This window comes from Protopterus annectens, chromosome 15.part0 (assembly GCF_019279795.1).
Source record: "Protopterus annectens isolate FY-2018-M chromosome 15.part0, PAN1.0, whole genome shotgun sequence".
NCBI lineage: Eukaryota > Metazoa > Chordata > Ceratodontiformes > Protopteridae > Protopterus > Protopterus annectens.
In genome coordinates, this window is record NC_056749.1 from 66,221,320 (window position 1) to 66,242,774 (window position 21,455).

The 21,455-nt window shown below is 40.2% G+C and overlaps 1 protein-coding gene across 2 annotated transcripts in view; it reads right to left on the bottom strand.

Annotated features, from left to right (window-relative positions):
• F8 (coagulation factor VIII) overlaps positions 1 to 21,455 on the bottom strand; it is a 2,728,596-nt gene that overhangs the window by 987,124 nt on the left and 1,720,017 nt on the right. For both annotated transcript variants that reach the window (XM_044057714.1, XM_044057713.1), the window contains one exon: positions 21,021 to 21,203. In XM_044057714.1, coding sequence (XP_043913649.1) covers positions 21,021 to 21,203 — 183 coding nt within the window. The remainder of the gene's footprint in view (positions 1 to 21,020; positions 21,204 to 21,455) is intronic.

Here is a 21,455-nt window from a genome sequence, read left to right on the forward strand (position 1 = left end):
GGGAAAAATGGTTTACCTTCATGTGTGCGTTTTGCAGAAGGGTGAACAGCAGTTGTCTGAAAGGACATTTGCAAAGTTTGCAAATGCCGAACCGAAAAAGGTTCGAATGTGCAATGAACGAATGCACAGTGATATTCGCTCATTGCAGATTCAGCATTTTGGGGCGGATTGCACTGTAGTGGGGATCGGAAAATGGTCCCTTTCCCCACTGTAGTGTGATCTCGGAGTTAGAATATTAAAGTAGGGGGGTGCAGGGGGGCTTGCCCCCTGCTTTACACTTCATTACATTTTCTTTTTGACATTAATGTTCGAAAATCAACTGATCTGCTTTTCAATTTGCTGATTTTCGAACATTGAAAACTGTTGTTTTTATTTTCGTAGTTACAGTTCGCTCATATGAGCAATTGCACCACTTTGTTTCGCTTTTGTAAAGGTAAACCGGAAAAAACATGTTTAATTTTATTTGCTTTCTGGATGACTTGTTTATTTTATGAAATGGCAGCTTAGTTGATCCTGAGCAATTTTCCAGGACTTTTACATATACACATACATATCAATTTATTGACTTTTTAGATATAACTGTGACACCCCTGCACTGTTCACTGCATGGCTGATTGAGAGTACAAACACCTTCAGTGACCACTGTACACAGGATACAGGAATTCAATATCCACACCTCTACAAGCCAATTCAAGTGATGTGGTTAACTCACCACTGTCAAGCAATTAATATGTGATATGACTATCCCACCACTGCCAAACAATTAATATGTAACACCCCTGCACTGGCCCAGTAATCAAGGAGCCTCAATCCTCACCACTAGCACTAGTGAGGGACATCCACATTGGGAGGATGACAAGTACACACACAGTAAAGGACAATTTCCCTTAAGAGCACACAGAGATCACAGTCAGTCTGGGGCTGTTTTTTCCCTCTATCTCCAGATCTCCAATAAGACTCCACACTGTCACAGCTATAGAGTTGAGTTCTTAGCCAGGGTTCCAAGCCAAGTCCTCCCAGCACTCTCTCTCTCTGTCCAACCAGTGCTTTGTGTCCCTGGCCAAGTAACTCACACACACACACACACACACACACACACACACACACACACACACACACACACACACACACACACACACACACACACACACACACACACTTTGCGATTTTATTTATACACAAACACACACGTTGGGAAAGGCTGGCACAAGTTTACTAGCTATGCCACCTTCTGCCCAGACCATAAGGTAGTTATCACTACCACCAGAACCCCTTATCAGCTACTTTAAGGCCCTTCCCAAAGGATGACCAATCTTACTGTGTAATGTTACTATAAATCAAATGGTAAGTGTGACCAAGGCTGAGGTTATTTAGGAGTGGCCTATACAGTGTCACCAAATACATATGAAAGTACTCTATGAGCTTAAATATCTCTAAAAAAACAGCCACAATTAAAAGGTTTAAATATACTTAATAATAAATAATAAAAGAAGAAGACAATATTCAATAGCTCAGCACAGTTACTACAGAGTTTATAATCAGGAAATATTTTAAAACAACATTACAGGACAGTCTTAACAAAATACAGAAAACATCTAAATTAATCTTGTTGAGCAGATGGAAAGAGTACTTTGAGGGGTTGATGAATGAAGAGAATGAGAGGGAGAGAAGGTTGGATGATGTGCAGATAGTGAATCATGAAGTGCAGTGGATTAGCAAGGAGGAAGTAAGGATAGCTATGAAGAGGATGAAGAATGGAAAGGCTGTTGGTCCAGATGACATACCTGTGGAAGCATGGAGGTGTTTAGGTGAAATGGCAGTGGAGTTTTTAACTAAATTGTTTAATGAAATCTTGGAAAGTGAGAGGATGCCTGAGGAATGGAGAAAAAGTGTTTTGGTACTGATTTTTAAGAATAAAGGTGATGTGCAGAGCTGTAGTAACTACAGAGGGATTAAATTGATCAGTCACATCATGATGTTATGGGAAATAGTAGTGGAAGCTAGGTTAAGAAGGGAGGTGATGATTAGTGATCAGCAGTACGGTTTCATGTCAGGAAAGAGCACTACAGATGCAATGTTTGCTTTGAGAGTGTTGATGGAGAAGTACAGAGGATGTCAGAAGGAGTTGCATTGTGTCTTTGTGGATTTAGAGAAAGCATATGACAGGGTGCCTAGAGAGGAGTTGTGGTATTGTATGAGGAAGTCGGGAGTGTCAGAGAAGTATGTAAGAGTGGTACAGGATATGTACGAGGGTAGTGTGACAGCGGTGAGGTCTGCGGTGGGAGTGACGGATGTGTTTAAGGTGGAGGTGGGATTACATCAAGGATCAGCTCTGAGCCCTTTCTTATTTGCAATGGTGATGGACAGGTTGACAGACGAGATCAGACAGGAGTCCCCGTGGACTATGATGTTTGCAGATGACATTGTGATCTGGAGTGAGAGTATGGAACAGGTGGAGGAGACCCTGGAGAGGTGGAGATATGCTCTAGAGAGAAGAGGAATGGAGGTCAGCAGGACTAAGACAGAATATATGTGTGTGAATGAGAGGGAGGATAGAGGAATGGTGAGGGTGCAGGGAGTAAAGGTGGCGAAGGTGGATGAGTTTAAATACTTGGGATCAACAGTTCAGAGTAATGGTGAGTGTGGAAGAGAGGTGAAGAAGAGAGTACAAGCAGGATGGAGTGGGTGGAGAAGAGTGTCAGGAGTGATTTGTGACAGACGAGTACCAGTAAGAATGAAAGGGAAGGTCTACAAGAGGGTAGTGAGACCAGCTATGTTATATGGGTTGGAGACAGTGGCATTGACAAAAAGGCAGGAGTCAGAGCTTGACGTGGCAGAGATGAAGATATGATTTGCACTGGGTGTGACGAGGATGGACAGGATTAGGAATAAGTATATTAGAGGGTCAGCCCAGGTTGGAAGGTTTGGAGACAAAGCCAGAGAGGTAAGATTACATTGGTTTGGACATGTGCTGAGGAGGGATGCAGAGTATATTGGGAAAAAGATGCTAAGGTAACAGGAAAAGAGGAAGGCCTAAGATAAGGTTTATGGATGTGGTGAGAGAAGACATGCAGGTGGTTGGTGTGACAGAGCAAGATGCAGAGAACAGGAAGAAATGGAAACAGTTGATCTGCTGTGGCGACCCCTGACAGGAGCAGCCAAAAGAAGAAGATCTAAACTAATCTAATTCCTATCTATATGTAAAAGATACTTTTCCCTAGTTACTTACTATTAGCAAGGCAGAAGTGCTGAAGATGGATGTTTCCAAGTCCAAAGACAAATACAAAATGCACAGTCTCTGAGAGCTTTCCCAAATTAATATCAAAACATTACTGCTGGGTCAGCTGGATGACATCACTATTTGTCACCTGCCTTTAGTTCCCAGGCTAACAGATACAAGCAGAATTTTTAGCATCTCTGTGTGAGAAGTGCATATCTCTCAGAAGTTTGCCTAGAACTGGAAGTCTTAAAACAAACACTGTTGCATTTTAAACCTAATAATTATTTCTATTTCAAGCAATAGGAAAACCCCTAGCTCTATGCATTGTGTCTGCTTGCTGCGCTGAAACTAACATGTTTATAGTACATTGTAAAACACTTTTAACTTATTTTCTTGAGGTTTTGCAAGTTAACTCTGTATGTTCCGACTTCTGCTATTAATATAGTTTATATACATTTCTTTTTTTTTTCCAGTAGGGTACACTGTGGTTACATTCTTGATGCTCAGTACATAACATACAGTTCAACACACACTTCTGCACCAGTAGTTTAATATACACATAACATAAAGTTCTCTTACATTTGTAAGACAAGCCTATTGATCATATTAATATTTACAAATGACATATGATTATTTACAAAATTCCAGCTAGCTGGGCTGTCAGCATTTCATTTTTTTTTCACAATGACCATAAATAAAAAAATGAAATACTAGTTTATTTGAATGTAATGTTATTAGGACTCCCACTTTTACTATTCATATTTGCATTTAAAAAGCAACCATCTAGGTTGGATGAAAGAGAATATCAGAGAGGTCAACTCAGGGAATTGCCCTGGTTGGCTTTCAGATGATTCCATTTTTCAAAAGAGGTTGATTCTCTTAAACAACTTTATTGACAGACAATACTCTTTGTAACTCCTTGATGGGATTATAAATGAAAATACGCTAAAGAGGTCTGATTCTTTTGCTCCCATTTTATATGGACCATTAAGTATAAACAACAGGAACAAGTCTGGTTGTGATTGCCACAAAGCTATATGCTTACCTATTTCCAATTAAGTTACATTTGTAAAATATTATTTTGAATTGGCATGGAAAGTTACTGAGAAAAACTGGGCACAATATCAAAGTTGTATTACAAGTGGAAGAACAATATAAAACACATAACTGAAAAAATTAGTCAACCCAAGAATAGTAATGGGTATGCAATGATACGGAATGTGCAATTAATGTAGATTTATCAATGAAGGAAATGTTTTTATGGTGCGTGATAAAACATTTCATATTAAGGGACATTACAACTGTAACATAGCTGGAATTCCCCATTAGAGATGACTGAGGTGTTGTGAGACTGTAAAGTCAGGGCATAACACACACGCACACACTCACACACAATCTTGAACAGAGTAGGCCACACCCACTTCCTATCAAATAAACGGGTTCCATTAGGAATCTCGAACATTCAAAAGTTCGCGCCACATATGGTCGACACCATATGAGCAAAATTTTGAAAGCTTGCAAGTTTCAGTGGAGATCACCATAGGGAATATTTCCCTTTACTTCAATGTAGCACAGTCTCGGGGTTGGTATATTTAAGTAGTGGGGGGTGAGGGGTGCAGCCCCCCTGTGGTGGGTGCTGGCAGAGCATTCAGGTAAGTTTTTTTGTGTTTTTTTTTTACTTTTTTTATTTGTTTGAAGTTTTAAAACATCGCTGATATGGTGTTGATCATATGAGAGTCGAAGTTTTAAACCATCGAGTATATAATATAGACCCAAATAAACAGGGGAATAGAGAATCTTGCCTCTCAATGGAGGAAGGAAGGGTACTTTATGTAGAAAAACATCTTCCTATTATGAGAGAGATGTAGGGGGGCTATGGAGATTAGAATCTGAATAACAAAGAAGTGTGGAAGCAGCTGGAAAGCCTTAGACTTTGAACTGCCAACCAAAAGAGAGTTATTATATGCTGAGTGAGAGACTGAACTGCAATGCCTAGCAATGATCGTTTATGTTATTTGGCGAAAGTGCGAACATGTGTTGCTAAATGCTTAACATACAGCTTAATGTTTCATTTTCTTCCTTGTGTTGCACGAAAACAAGCGTTAAAACTGGCATTTCCCTCATTACCTGAACGGGGCACGAAAGCTTGAAGACAGCGTAAAAAGAATGATGAAAAAGTCAGCCTGTACTCTCATTGAGTTAATAGCTCACAATGTTACAGCCTACTCTGTTACTCAGATGGTATCCAGAACCAGAGTGCACATCTAATAAATCAATCGATTTAAAATCTGTTAGATACTTTGAGTGGCCACAGCAGCCAGAAACAAGTTTATGTCTAAGTCTGTAAAGATGCTTGTTTCCAAGTACCAATAATATAAAACAAGTGAAATTAGTAAACAGGAAAACAGAAACAGCACAGCTATATATATATATATATATATATATATATATATATATATATATATATATATACATATATAAGTAAAAATATCAGGTGAAATGCCAACATATACACCTGGTTGATGCTATCTGAAACTGAAATAAAATAAGCAGACGCAGTTCAAGGCAAAAAACTTAAAATAGTTACACAAGAAACCCTGAAAGCTTTTGAGGACCTTTTGAAATCAGATGGTGCTAGTGCTTCACTCAATAATTGAAGGAGAAAATTCCAGAGATAAGGTGCCTGATGTCCAAGGCCTGCACTCCTGATGTCTCTAGATATGCACAAAGAATCTAAAAAAACAGTGAGGAGGGGCAAAGGGGTTTAGCCCAGGCAATAGGGAGCCATGAGTTCATTGGGGTACAGGAGACCTTTATCATCACATGGCTAACTAAACCAGCAATAAGACTTGAAGAGGATATGTGATGGAATGGGTGGTCAGCTCAACATAATGGGAGTAATATAGATTTGACAATAATCTCCTGTAAGTAGCCTCACTGCAGAGTATGCACTAGATGCAGGTGATCCATCTAAGGCAATTTCAGTATCAAGCCAATACATGGTTAGCTCATTAGCTGGAGGTTCTCGATGCAGGACATGTTTTATAGATGAAAGTCAGATGTCTTTTTTGACAGTTAACTGCTGGTTCCTAAGTGTCAGTCTAAATCTGAAAATCATGCCAAATGTTTTCATCTTTCTCTGAAAGGTTAACCTATCACCACTGTAGAACACTAGGGTCATGGGTTAGACAATTATATTCTTTCACGTTGGTATGAATAGTCATGCCAACAGTCTTAGTTGTGTTTAGACACAGTTGGTTATCAGTCAGCTAGATGTGAATGAATTGTAGAGCCTCATCTTGTGAATCTTCAGCAGACAAGGTGCCCTGAGGGAAAGAGAGACAAAGCCGAGTATCTTCAGCATAGCAATGATACTGAAGACATCTACCGCTCCCCGCCTGTCTCTGAGTGGTACTGAAGACATCTACTGCTCCCCGCCTGTCTTCTGAGTGGTACTGAAGACATCTACCGCTCCCTGCCTGTCTTCTGAGCGACACTGAAGACATCTGTCACTCTTTCTCTGTCTATGATGAGTGAAACTGAAGGCATCTATCACTCTCTGTCTCTGACTGATACTGAAGACATCTATCACTCTTTCTCTGTCTATGATGAGTGAAACTGAAGGCATCTATCACTCTCTGTCTGTCTCTGAGTGATACTGAAGGCATCTATCACTCCCTGCCTGTCTTCTGAGCGACACTGAAGACATCTGTCACTCTTTCTCTGTCTATGATGAGTGAAACTGAAGGCATCTATCATTCTTTCTCTGTCTATGATGAGTGAAACTGAAGGCATCTATCACTCTCTGTCTGTCTCTGAGTGATACTGAAGACATCTATCACTCTTTTTCTGTCTCTGATGAATGATATTGACGACATCTATCCCTTTCTCTATCTCTGATGAACTTTATTAGTTGAAACATGAGCCCAGACAACAGTAATGGACATGTGATAGAACCTTGTGCTATGGTAGACTGTTGAGGTATGTATCCCTCTCGCAATCTGCTGGTATGATCAGTAAGGTAAGAAGCGACCATATGAGGGCAATACCTCAGCTTCACAGTAGGTTTGACAGTGATAAAGAATAATCTTACGGTGTATTATGTTAAATTCAGTGAACAGATCAAGGGAGGGTGAAAAGTGAATAAAATTACTGGGCCCTTGTCACTGGGAGGATACTCATAGCCCCAAACAGAATAATCCCACTACTGTGTCTGGTGTGGAAAAGTAGACTTATAAGAGTCATGAATAAGGTAGTCTATAAGTATGAATTCAAGCTATGAACAGACAGCTTTTTCAATAACATTGCTAAAAAACAAAAGATTAGAGATGGGACAGCAATATTCCAGGTCATCAGGTCATCAGTCTCAAGTGTTAGTCTTTTAAAGAGCGGGATAGCCAGGCTTCTTTTAACATGGTTGGAAAAGAATCAGTTCTTAGGAAAGCAGTGACGACTTGTGTCAAGACTTCTCAACTTCTCTTTGTCGATGATTTAAAACTATATCGTTTATCAGATGAGGAACTGAAAGCACAACTGCAAGTTGTCAAAACTTTTTCAGATGATATAAGAATGTCATTTGGTCTTGATAAATGTCCAAAAGCAACCTTTAAATCAGGAAAACTGCAGCACCAGGAAAACATCAGTTTGGGATAAGAATGTGACATAAAAGAACTTGAGCAAGAAGGAGTGTATAAATATTTAGGAATTGATAAAGGAGCAACAATACAACATGAACAAATGTGAATAAAACTTAGTAAGAATTCTTCAGAAGACTTAAATTAATCCTGAAAACAGCACTGACATCTAGGAACAAAATCCAGGCTATAAACCAATTCGCTCTTCCTATCTTAACTTACAGTTTTGGAGTGACTGACTGGCCCCAAAATGTTTTGGATAGATTAGATGGGAAAACAAGAGCCACAAAGCATCATAGAAAACAAAGAAGTCTACATCACATGGGATCACCCATTACCAACAGTTCAAAAGAAACACGCTAAAAAAACGATTATAGTGGTCCAAGAAAAGAAGACAAAAGTAGCATTGATCACTGAAATCACCACACCTAGTGACTACAGTGTCCTGCATACAGAGAGACACAAAGTCATAAAATATCAGGATTTGCAGGCAGAAACTAGAGTGATGTGGAAGAAAGATACCCAGACAGTTCCAATAGTAGCAGGAGCAACAGGTCTTATAAAAAAGAATCTACAATCGTATTTACATATGTTACCAATACATGTAACTCCATACAAACTGCAGAAGGAGTCATTGCTGGGCACAATACGGGGGCTGTGAAGAGCACTACTGGCTGACATCAAAGAGTGAAACAATGCTAATTTCATGAACGTTAATCGTACTTTGACTTAGGAATTGGGTCCATTCCTATCATGGTATTAGAAACCCAAAAGACTTGGAGAAATTAAAACAGAGAAAAGACAGACAAGTAGGTAACCTTCTGAAACTCACACTAAATCCATTCTATAGGCTACACAGCAGAACCACAAGAGCCTTTTGAGCTTTTCATGGAAGATGGCCTAGTCCACAGTAGGTCCAGCTAAGCTGTGGAAAAGCTGGACAACCTATTCACACACACCAGATGAAAATGATCTGTTGGTAGAAAGTCTAGATTATTCACATTGTTAAAAGTCCAAATGAGCATGGCTGGTCTGTTCAATGTGATGGTGATCTCATATGACAGAAATGCTGCCTTATGCCAGTACATCTCAGTATGATAAACAGCAAAGTGTTCATCAAGCTTGAGCCTGATGTCAAAGCAGCCTGTACATCTCCATTTACAATCTAACCTTCACAGCTGCCACTTCAAGACATGGAGCTCCATGTTGATCTGTGCTAATGTGGCTTGTGGTGAAGTGGCATACACAAGATGGTGCAAACCTGTGGTTATGTGGCTTGTGATGAAGTGGCATACACAAGATGATGCAAACCTGTGCTTACACGGCTTGTGGTGAAGTGGCATACACAAGATGATGCAAACCAATAGAGTGATGAATGCACAGCCATATTATAAACTCTAATTAGATGTTTTGAACATTCTGCACTGCTCAATGAATGAAGCCAGTCAAAAGGAAAAAGAGGGAAAACTGATCATTGTCACAACTCACTGACACCTACATTCCACTAACTCTATATCAAGAGACTGTAACTGGGGTAAATCCAATCAAAATCATACAAGATAGTGGTCAGACCATGACATCAGATGTAAACACCTTATAAAGAAGTACTGACCAAACTACTGTCAAATTGGCAAAGAATACCAGAAAGAGGCTATGCTTAAAATAGTGACTAGTAGAGGTAATAGCCTGAGTGAAGTCAAATGTTTTCTTCACTGAAAGGAAATCCTGTGCAACAGTCTCAGAGTGTTCACTGATCAAAACATAAGTCTCAGACTCTTCACTGATCAAGACGTAAGTCTCAGAGTTTTCACTGATCCATGTGTTAAAATCATCCATAACTAATTAGGCAGGTGCCAACAGTATTGAGTCAACACTTTTGAACTCTCCAGCAAATATTTTCAGACAACCATTTTGGAACATAAATGAGAAAGAACTCACACTTTGCTTCTATTGCTAAGACATACTTTATTTTATTTATTTATTTATTTTATTTACATTTGTTGACCGGGAGTGTCCGACTGGACGTAGGTCCATTATCAGCAGAGGCCCGGGGAGAAAAGCTCCAAGTTACATACTCAAAGTTATTGGTGGCCCCACTTTTAACCATAGTGAATAACAAAGGAAAATGACAACAAATCAGAACCCTACTCCTGCTCTTGGCAGATCTTGAACTCTGAACTATGAAAATCTGAGGGAACAGCAGTGGCCAGTTAAGGTTTGTCATTGATTCAGGTCTCTGTGAGAAAAGCTAGGTTGATTTCATGCAGCAAGTCAGAGAACAAGTGCCCAACCATGGCATTAATCTGCATTCAGCACTCCCATCATGGTGGTATTAACCAGGGCACAAATCTGCCTTCAGCACTCCCATGATGGTGGTATTAACCATGGCAGTAATCTGTCTTCAGCACTCCCATCATGGTGGTATTAACCAGGGCACAAATCTGCCTCCAGCACTCGCATCATGGTGGTATTAACCAGGACACTAATCTGCCTTCAGCACTCCCATCATGGTGGTATTAACCATGGCACTAATCTGCCTTCAGCACTTCCATCATGGTAGTATTAACCATGGCACTAATCTGCCTTCAGCACTCCCATCATGGTGGTATTAACCATGGCACTAATCTGCCTTCAGCACTTCCATCATGGTGGTATTAACCAGGGCACTAATCTGCCTTCAGCACTCCCATCATGGTGGTATTAACCATGGCACTAATCTGCCTTCAGCACTCCCATCATGGTGGTATTAACCATGGCACTAATCTGCCTTCAGCACTCGCATCATGGTGGTATTAACCATGGCACTAATCTGCCTTCAGCACTTCCATCATGGTGGTATTAACCATGGCACTAATCTGCCTTCAGCACTCCCATCATGGTGGTATTAACCAGGGCACTAATCTGCCTTCAGCACTCCCATCATGGTGGTATTAACCATGGCACTAATCTGCCTTCAGCACTCCCATCATGGTGGTATTAACCATGGCACTAATCTGCCTTCAGCACTCCCATCATGGTGGTATTAACCATGGCACTTATCTGCCTTCAGCACTTCCATCATGGTGGTATTAACAATGGAACTAATCTGTTTTTAAAACGTCCATCATGGTGCTATTAACTACAGCACTAATCTGTCTTCAGCACTTCCATCATGGTGATATTAACCATGGCACTAATTTGTCTTCAGCACTTTCATCATGGTGGTATTAACCAGGGCACTAATCTGTCTTCAGCACTTCCATCATGGTGGTATTAACATGGCACTAACCTGCCTTCAGCACTCCCCTCATGGTGGTATTAACCAGGGCACTAATCTGCCTTCAGCACTCCCATCATGGTGGTATTAACCAGGGCACTAATTTGCCTTCAGCACTCCCATCATGGTGGTATTAACCATGGCACTAATCTGCCTTCAACACTCCCATCATGGTGGTATTAACCATGGCACTAATCTGCCTTCAGCACTTCCATCATGGTGGTATTAACTACAGCACTAATCTGCCTTCAGCACTCCCATCATGGTGGTATTAACCAGGGCACTAAGCTGCCTTCAGCACTCCCATCATGGTGGTATTAACCATGGCACTAATCTGCCTTTAGCACTCCCATCATGGTGGTATTAACCAGGGCACTAATCTGCCTTCAGCACTCCCATCATGGTGGTATTAACCAGGGCACTAATCTGCCTTCAGCACTCCCATCATGGTGGTATTAACCAGGGCACTAAGCTGCGTTCAACACTCCCATTATGGTGGTATTAACCAGGGCACTAATCTGCCCTCAGCACTCCCATCATGGTGGTATTAACCATGGCACTAATCTGCCTTCAGCACTCCCGTCATGGTGGTATTAACCATGGCACTAATCTGCCTCCAGCAATCCCATCTTGATGGTATTAACCATGGTACTAATCTGCCTTCAGCACTCCCATCATGGTGGTATTAACTACGGAACTATTCTTCCTTCAGCACTCCCATCATGGTGGTATTAACCATGGCACTAATCTGCCTTCAACATTCCCATCATGGTGGTATTAACCAGGGCACTAATCTGCCTTCAGCACTCCCATCATGGTGGTGTTAACGACGACACTAATCTGCCTTCAGCACTCCCATCATGGTGGTATTAACAATGGCACTAATCTGTCTTCAACACTCCCATCATGGTAGTATTAACCAGGGCACTAATCTGCCTTCAACACTCCCATCATGGTGGTATTAACCAGGGCACTAATCTGCCTTCAGCACTCCCATTATGGTGGTATTAACCAGGGCACTAATCTGCCTTCAGCACTCCCATCATGGTGGTATTAACCTGGGCACTAATCTGCCTTCAGCACTCCCATCATGGTGGTATTAACCATGGCACTAATCTGCCTTCAGCACTCCCATCATGGTGGTATTAACCATGGCACTTATCTGCCTTCAGCACTCCCATCATGGTGGTATTAACTATGGCACTAATCTGCCTTCAGCACTCCCATTATGGTGGTATTAACAATGGCACTAATCTGCCTTTAGCACTCCCATCATGGTCGTATTAACCATGACACTAATCTGCCTTCAGCACTCCCATTATGGTGGTATTAACCAGGGCACTAATCTGCCTTCAGCACTCCCATCATGGTGGTATTAACCATGGCACTAATCTGCCTTCAGCACTCCCATTATGTTGGTATTAACCATGGCACTAATCTGCCTTCAGCTCTCCCATCATGGTGGTATTAACCATGGCACTAATCTGCCTTTAGCACTCCCATCATGGTGGTATTAACCAGGGCACTAATCTGCCTACAGCACTCCCATCATGGTGGTATTAACTATGGCACTAATCTGCCTTCAGCACTCCCATTATGGTGGTATTAACTATGGCACTAACCTGCCTTCAGCACTCCCATCATGGTGGTATTAACCATGGCACTAATCTGCCTTCAGCACTCCCATCATGGTGGTATTAACTATGGCACTAATCTGCCTTCAGCACTCCCATTATGGTGGTATTAACCATGGCACTAATCTGCCTTTAGCACTCCCATCATGGTGGTATTAACCAGGGCACTAATCTGCCTTCAGCACTCCCATCATGGTGATATTAACCATGGCACTAATCTGCCTTCAGCACTCCCATCATGGTGGTATTAACCAGGGCACTAATCTGCCTTCAGCCCTCCCATCATGGTGGTATTAACCATGGCACTAATCTGCCTTCAGCCCTCCCATCATGGTGGTATTAACTACAGCACTAATCTACCTTCAACACTCCCATCATGGTGCTATTAACCATGGCACTAATCTGCCTTTAGCACTCCCATCATGGTGGTATTAACCATGGCACTAATCTGCCTTCAACACTCCCATCATGGTGCTATTAACCATGGCACTAATCTGCCTTTAGCACTCCCATCATGGTGGTATTAACCAGGGCACTAATCTGCCTTCAGCACTCCCATCATGGTGGTATTAACCAGGGCACTAATCTGCCTTCAGCACTCCCATCATGGTGGTATTAACCAGGGCACTAATCTGCCTTCAGCACTCCCATCATGGTGGTATTAACCAGGGCACTAATCTGCCTTCAGCCCTCCCATCATGGTGATATTAACCATGGCACTAATCTGCCTTCAGCCCTCCCATAATGGTGGTATTAACTACAGCACTAATCTACCTTCAACACTCCCATCATGGTGCTATTAACCATGGCACTAATCTGCCTTTAGCACTCCCATCATGGTGGTATTAACCATAGCACTAATCTGCCTTCAACACTCCCATCATGGTGGTATTAACCAGGGCACTAATCTGCCTTCAACACTCCCATCACGGTGGTATTAACCATGGCACTAATCTGCCTTCAGCACTCCCATCATGGTGGTATTAACCAGGGCACTAATCTGCCTTCAACACTCCCATCATGGTGGTATTAACCATGGCACTAATCTGCCTTCAGCACTCCCATCATGGTGGTATTAACCATGGCACTAATCTGCCTTCAGCACTCCCATACCCCTTCAGATTGCGAACTTTGTGGCAAAGGTGAAAAGTGTCTGTATCAGGTCTGGTAGTAAAAAGGATCATAGTATCAGCAGACATTCCTTGAATACCAAATTAAAATAAAACCTATTAAACAATAAAAAATAAAAGGAAAAAAAAGAGATACCATTTGTACAATTCTCCTGAACCAGGTAAAAACAAAAGTTTATATAAAATAAAGCAGAACATAAAGGGAGTTCCAGATTTATGTAAAGATCAATGCAAAACATTCAAACAAATGTTTGCCAACAGAAAAATCTGGTGTGGTCAGTACTTCTTCGCAGGGTGGATGCTTCCATAGTTTCAATAGACCAATTGTTTATTTGGTACTTTTCCATTAATGGGACAACAAGCAAAATGTGTGCTTCATGTGCACTCAGCGCTGCTTATTTTTTCTGGGTTTAATTTTCTGTTCTTCCTCATGATACTATTCATTTTCTGGCAAATTAGCAGTGCTCACTTGATTGTTCATTTCTGGTTTGAATTTTGCCTTTGTTGTCACCGTAGTACTGATGTTTCCTTGCAACTGACTGGTTTTGTGGTTTTCAGTTTGGATTTGTTGTGGGAATGTTACTGCTTTGCAGCCAAGTCACTGACGCTTATACAGACAGTTGTACAAAGATCCCCTGTTAATTCCGAAATACCATGTGAATGACCAATGTGATTTTGTGGGGAAATATTTAAGTGCTCCTCTTTCAGACCCTCAGCTGATTTGTAATGGTCAGCATTTTAAGATTTGAAATGCTGGGAGGTATATCTGTCAATGAGCACACAGTGACAATGGGGAGATGTGAACTCAGTGCTGCCTGTGGGGGTTCACATTTATTACATTTGGGATAGATTGGCTTAGTAAAGTGCTGGGAGTTTATTCCCTTACAAATCAGCTGATGGTCATAAAGAGGAGCACTTCGTTATTTTTCCTGAAAATAATGCTGCTCATTCACACCATATTTATAAATTAACAGGGGTTCTTTCTGCAGTGGTATGGTGCCTACAAAACCAAGAAGTGCGCCGTGGTAAATAAAAAAAAAAGTGAAAAGCCCGGAAATGATTGAAGAAAAACAGAAAGGGGTAGGAGGAAAGGACTTCATATGACAAAGACTGTCCTTTTCTGAAATCTTTGACTTTGACCCTTCTTATATTAGTCAGTACCAGCAAGTGATCCACCTTGCAATTTCAAGGCTATCCATCCACGCACCTTACATGTGTTGCCCGATAACCGAAAAGTACCATTTATTTATACCTGCATACAGACCATTAAGCCAATTAGAACTCAGACTACCCAATAAATGTATATGTGCCTTAGCACCCATCCATGATTCTCTATATGTACCTTAGCACCCATCTATGATTCTAGCTGTTTTTTAAAAACATACAAAGAAGATCAGTGAATATACAGTGGAACTTTATTCCATAATTTTGCCAATGACTATGTTAAATAATTTGCTCTCACCACTGTCCTTATTGCATCTATTTTATACATATAACATGCTCTTTCAGCTGTTATACTTGTATTCAACAATTTAATATTTAATAAAGTATGTATTCTTCACTCCAAAGCCTTCTGTAAGCCAAATAAAGTTTTCCATTCAACTACCTCTAATTGTAAAGAGATGCAAATGTTCGAGTCTCGACTGATATGATGTTTCTCTATACTCCGTAATTCTCCTAGTAAGTGTTCACTGAATACCCTCTACAACTAGGAGATCTCCTCTATTAAAGGAACTAAACAGCATATTGTGCTCAATAACAGGGCCATCATATGTTATAAACACTCTCAAAAGACATTCTTTGGTTCTTGGAATATTTATTTCAGGGTTTTCTCATTTGCCAAACTCCAGTGAAAAAAACACAGTCATACAAAAACCATGCATGATACTTATCAATAAAATGAAAGATGTGATCTAGCAAGGCTGCTGAACTCATTACTGCATTGAAAAGTGTAAATATTTTTCATATGGGTGTTAAAACCCAAAAGAAAAAAAAGCAGTGATGCACATTACAGTGGACACAGCAGTGCTCACTTAGGAAAGCACATAAGCTAATTATTATATTTACCTAAGCCCATAAGCAGAAGGTGAGATTACAAATCACAGAGCTCAGTGTATATCTAATGCAACAGCTTCAGTCTTCACCACTGTACAGTTGAAAGCAACCAGACTCAAAACAGTGTATAACATTATCCACCCAAAGAAGAAAGCACTAATAATTCAAGTCTGATGATGTATTTATGTATCTATCCATCTATCTATCCATCTATCTATCTATCTATCTATCTATCTATCTATCTATCTATCTATCTATCTATCTATCTATCTATCTATCTGTCTGTCTGTCTATCTATCTATCTATCTATCTATCTATCTATCTATCTATCTATCTATCTATCTATCTATCTATCCATCTATCTATCTAATCTATCATTTATTTATTTTACATTTGTTTACTGAAAGTTGTCAGTTGTCCTTTTTCTGCAAAAGCCCGGGTGAAAATCTCCATTGTTCCATACTTACTACACATTTTACAGTAATATCAACTGGGAATATAATTATGAAGTTATACACACAACAATTATTTACATTAACAATTACAGAAAATTACCAATATTTAAGTTTGTTCTGTCATATCCAATATTTTCACCTGATGTAGAAGTATAAAACCAGTCAACATTCTATGATTTAGTCCAGCCATTTTGGAGTTCCTGATTAACACATAGGTTTAAATGTAATACTTCTGCAGTACAACCCTAATGGAGATTTGGGAAGCAGTACATAGTATTACCAGCTACAGTCTTGAGAGTTGTAGCGTATAAGCAGCTTGGGAAAGATTTTGAGTTGAAATGGTCATGGGAGACAGCAGGGCTGGAAATTGGAACTGATATGACTTTGAAGTATTATGTTGCAGGTTGTGGAAGGTGGGTTGGGTTGTGGAGTGCTTAAAGTATGTAGGAAGTCATTATATAGGACTAGAGTAGGGGCATATCCAAGTTTTGTTTACATGTATTTTTAGGATTTCTTTGAACTGTATGGTGCTAGGGGTTGATTTTAAGTTTTGGGGAGGGAGTTCCAAGTTTTTGCTATGCAGTTGGAATAAATGGCTTGTCAAGCGCAGTTATTGGCTTTGGTGACCTGCAAAAGTGATTTGTTGTTGGAGCAAAGGTTACGATTGGCAGTGTATGGTTGAAGGAGATTTTGGAAAGCAGGAGTTTTGTCAGGGTTGTAAAGCAGTTGAAGGGCCATGGACAGCTGGTTGCAGGCTAGGAGATTGGGCAGTTCTAACCAAGATAGTTGTTTTAGCACTAAGCAGTGGTGAGATCTGAAGGTATCATCGACAGCAAACTTTGCAATTTTATTGTAGCAGGTATTGAGCTTCTTTAGGTCAGATTTTTTTATGTTGATCTGACCAAACCAGAAAGTTACCCACAATCAAGTAGGTGGGAAGCCAGCAAGTTACCTGTGAATGCCAGAATAAAGAAGCTGGCAATGAAGAATAATTTATGAAACCAACCTCAATGCCAATACCCAGGAATAAAAGCAACCATGAAGCAGCAGGGAAATGGGAGAAATCAATAGCCAGTAAGGCTTAATAGCACTAGAGGCAATAAAATTAATACTATTTAGTCACTCTAGTACCACATGAAAGTCAGTTAAACCTCTGAGCTGAAGAGCTAAAATAATAAATAAAATAAGGTGTTATGATTTAACACATGTGACCTGGTCTGAGCTGCTGTCAGCTGCAGCCACAGATTTATGAAAGCAGTACAACAGCATGCATGGCCTGGCAGCCCAATGCAGCACCCTAGGCACATCGCAGCATGCATGGCCTGGTAGCCCAATGCAGCACCCTAGGCACATCGCAGCATGCATGGCCTGGTAGCCCAATGCAGCACCCTAGACACATCGTAACGTGGATCTGCAATTAAACAACAGCTTTAATAACCACAGCATGCATGGCCTGGTAGCCCAGTGCAGCACCCTAGGCACATTGTAACGTGGATCTGCAATTACACAACAGCTTTAATAACTGAAACACTTCATGCTGCCATAATTACAGCTTTAACTGCATTAGATCTGGACAGCTCAAATTCTGTATGTATTGCAAAGAATTATCGTTGGGTCCCTTATCATAACTATTACGTATATGTTGCTAAATCCACTTCCCTAACACAAAGCAACTAGGTTATGATCATAGTCCAGATTACAATCCCCTGCATAACTAAAGAAAGATGGTTAACGTATTAGGCGCCGATATGGACAGGTTAACTAGAAATGACTGATACAAGAAACTGCAGCCATGCTGTAGCTGATAACAGCAAGACAAGATATTTAGCTTTTGGTGTACAAAGCATGCGATATTGTATACCTTGTATCTGTGTGAGGAGCAAAGCTAATAATTGATAAGAGCTAACCTTGATGCTAACCATCTGAAATTTCGGGATCCACTACAGTGAGTCCTGAAATGCAGAGACTGAATAGCTAAAAGAACAGACCGATGTATATTAAGTCAAAAATGCTATTTCTCTCAATATTCCCATTTCTCTGATATATATATATATATATATATATATATATATATATATATATATATATATATATATATATATATAGGATCACTATGGAATACCAAGACTACACAATCCCAAAATTCTGAATCCTGAGGACCAGAATCTCGAGATTGTAAAATTACGGACGTAGTGAATGGGGATTGCAGTACAGTGCTGAACAGGAACTTGCTGTTCACTCCACTGTAGTGCGATCTCGGAGTTGGTATATTTAAGTTGCAGGGGGTGTGGGGGGTGCAGGGGGGCTTGCCCCCCTGCATACATGTTAGAATAGTTTGTTGTATGTTTTTACTTTTTTTTTTTTTTTTAAGCTTCGAGATTCCGCAATCTTGAGATTGTGGTACTCGGGATTCAGAGTCTCGGGATTGTGGAATTTTGGTATTCCATAGTGATTATATATATATATATATATATATATATATATATATATATATATATATATATATATATATATATATATATATATATACGTTTGAGGTGTGTGGGGAGCTTGACCTACATGGGGAGGGGTGCAGGGGGCATTTCAATAGAGAGCCAGCCTTGATTCTTAAACATGCTAAGAATTAATGATCCCTGGTCAGTCATGAGGTTTCTCAGACTGTCACTTTCTGATAATTGTGATAGCAACTAAGAGAACGGATTGCATGCTGGATACGTTAATACCATCTGAGACACTTTGGTTCAATTTCTACTCCTTGATGTTGACAAAGGATCCCTCTCAGCTAAAATGAGAAGTTATTTATTTATTTATTTATTTATATTATTTATTTATTTATTTATTTATATTATTTATTTATTTGCAGTTTGTTTTCCAGGATAGTCCATTGGGCCACATGAGCCTGTTTTCAATGGAGTCCTAGGGAGAAAAGCTCCAGAAAAAGTACAAATACATAGTAGACAGAGCAGTAAAGATCTTGGTACAAAATTCTTGTAGTACACAAATTCTAACAAACAATACATGTTTACATTTTTACTACATTATAGTACACAATTCTAATAGCTAATAGAGTGGTAGCATAAATCAAAAATTGATTTTTTTCCCCCAGAAAGAAAATCCAGAGCACTTGTTAGAGTAGCAAATCATATTGTGTTTTTAGTGGAGTTTTGTTTGGAGGTCTGTAATGGATCACTAAGGATGGAGAGTTCTTAGGAGGCAATTTTAGGTAACTTAACTTTAAGTAATAAGAAATCACTTATTAGAGTATTATCTGTTTATTGCCATGCCAGGTTTAAGCCAAAATTGGCTACACAGTGAATTGCTTTCTGTAAATTATAGGTTCTTGTTCATAGGTCATAGGTTCATAGACAAGTACTAGGCTAGCTGCCCATGAGGATCATTTTAAGCCTAGTCCAGTTACTTTTTTTGTGTTTGAATTATCCTATCCCATTTGATTATAGATTGGCCCTACTCATCCCATGCTTGATAATTATATATTACCTCCCAGTGAGAATAACTGCGACCACACCTTAGATAATTTGACAGGACCAATCCATAGCATAAAGCATTCAGGAGCTGCCTCAGTCCATTAGTAGTACAGCGGGCAGTCCTGGGATAGATTTTCTGTTTCCCATCCACAGATCCAAGTTGTGCTTGAATATGGACAGGGATGACCTTTGTTTTATGTGGATAAGGAGTCTGATCCAGAGCAGCAGTATCCTCTGCAAGACATACCTATCCATCTAAACTATTTTGTTGATGTTTCAGAGGAGATTTATATCTCTAGACTGAGAATTTCTGATGCCATTTCACTTGCTGCTGTGCAGTAAATCCATCAGTAGTGGGACAGAGGATGCCTTGTGTGCCAGACACAGGTCACCCCTTAGCAGTTTGTTAGATAACAAGTACAGGGCAGGGTGTTGACCAGTCCATGTAAGATGTTGGTTAGGCCTTGTACCCTTTTGGTAAGGTATCTATGTGAGCATTGCAGCTGTTGCATGTGTTTAGACAGACACTTGCCAAAGGGGTCATTATACAGTACAGCAGTGGACAGCATCACATTTTATTTTTTCACTGTATATAGGCATGCGAAGGGCATAATACACACACACACACACACACACACACACACACACACATGCGCGTGCTCGCTCGCGCGCTCATGTGCGTCTTGTGCCAGGATTCTCATTCTCTTTCTACCACATCAACAGAGCATATAATATGAAGGCAAGAATGAACATTGTCTTTCACTGACATGATAGCCAAGTCTGGTATATTTAGCTACTTGATTTACATCTCAACCCTCATGTACCACAAAGATTAGAAAAGGTCTTATTCTTAAATATTTGCATATATGTGCTTGTGTGTGTGTTATGTGTATGTGTGTGTGTGTGTGTGTGTGTGTGTGTGTGTGTGTGTGTGTGTGTGTGTGTGTGTGTACGTACATATGAGCGTGTGTGCATGCATGTGTGTGTGCGTGTGCATGTATGCATGCGTGTGTGTGTGTGTGCGTGAATGCATGCATGTGTGTGTGTGTGTGTGTGCACATGTGCACTTGTGTTGTAAAATACATATGTGTATGTGCATTTCTTGTTGGCAGAGAAAATAAGCAATAAAAACAAGGAAAACTAGATCTCACCAGGGTACAAATTGTAGACTCCCATTCTATGATGTGTTTTCTTCCGCAGGAGAAGAACTTGTCCATGAAAGTGCACAGCGATGATATCATCTCTTCCACCCATGTTAAGGAGATGCCAGCGTACCAAATGGTTTTGTGGTATGATTAGGCCAGGAAGAGTATTATCAACAAATCCATTGATGGCTGTAAGAGAACATTTTTAAGTGACAGTTGTGAAATAAATCACTTTCTTGTCATTGATCTTTATATTGACTGTGTTCACATTTATTTTGTGTCTTGTATTTGTGTAAACCATTTCTGTATGCTTGCACTTAGTGAAATGCCTTAGGCACTGTCAGTAGTTGGTGTGTGACCATTCCAGCTCATATCACTACACACTGGCCACTATTCTGGCCGGTAGCTCTGACAGCTCTATTCCATTTCCCTGTGGCTTTC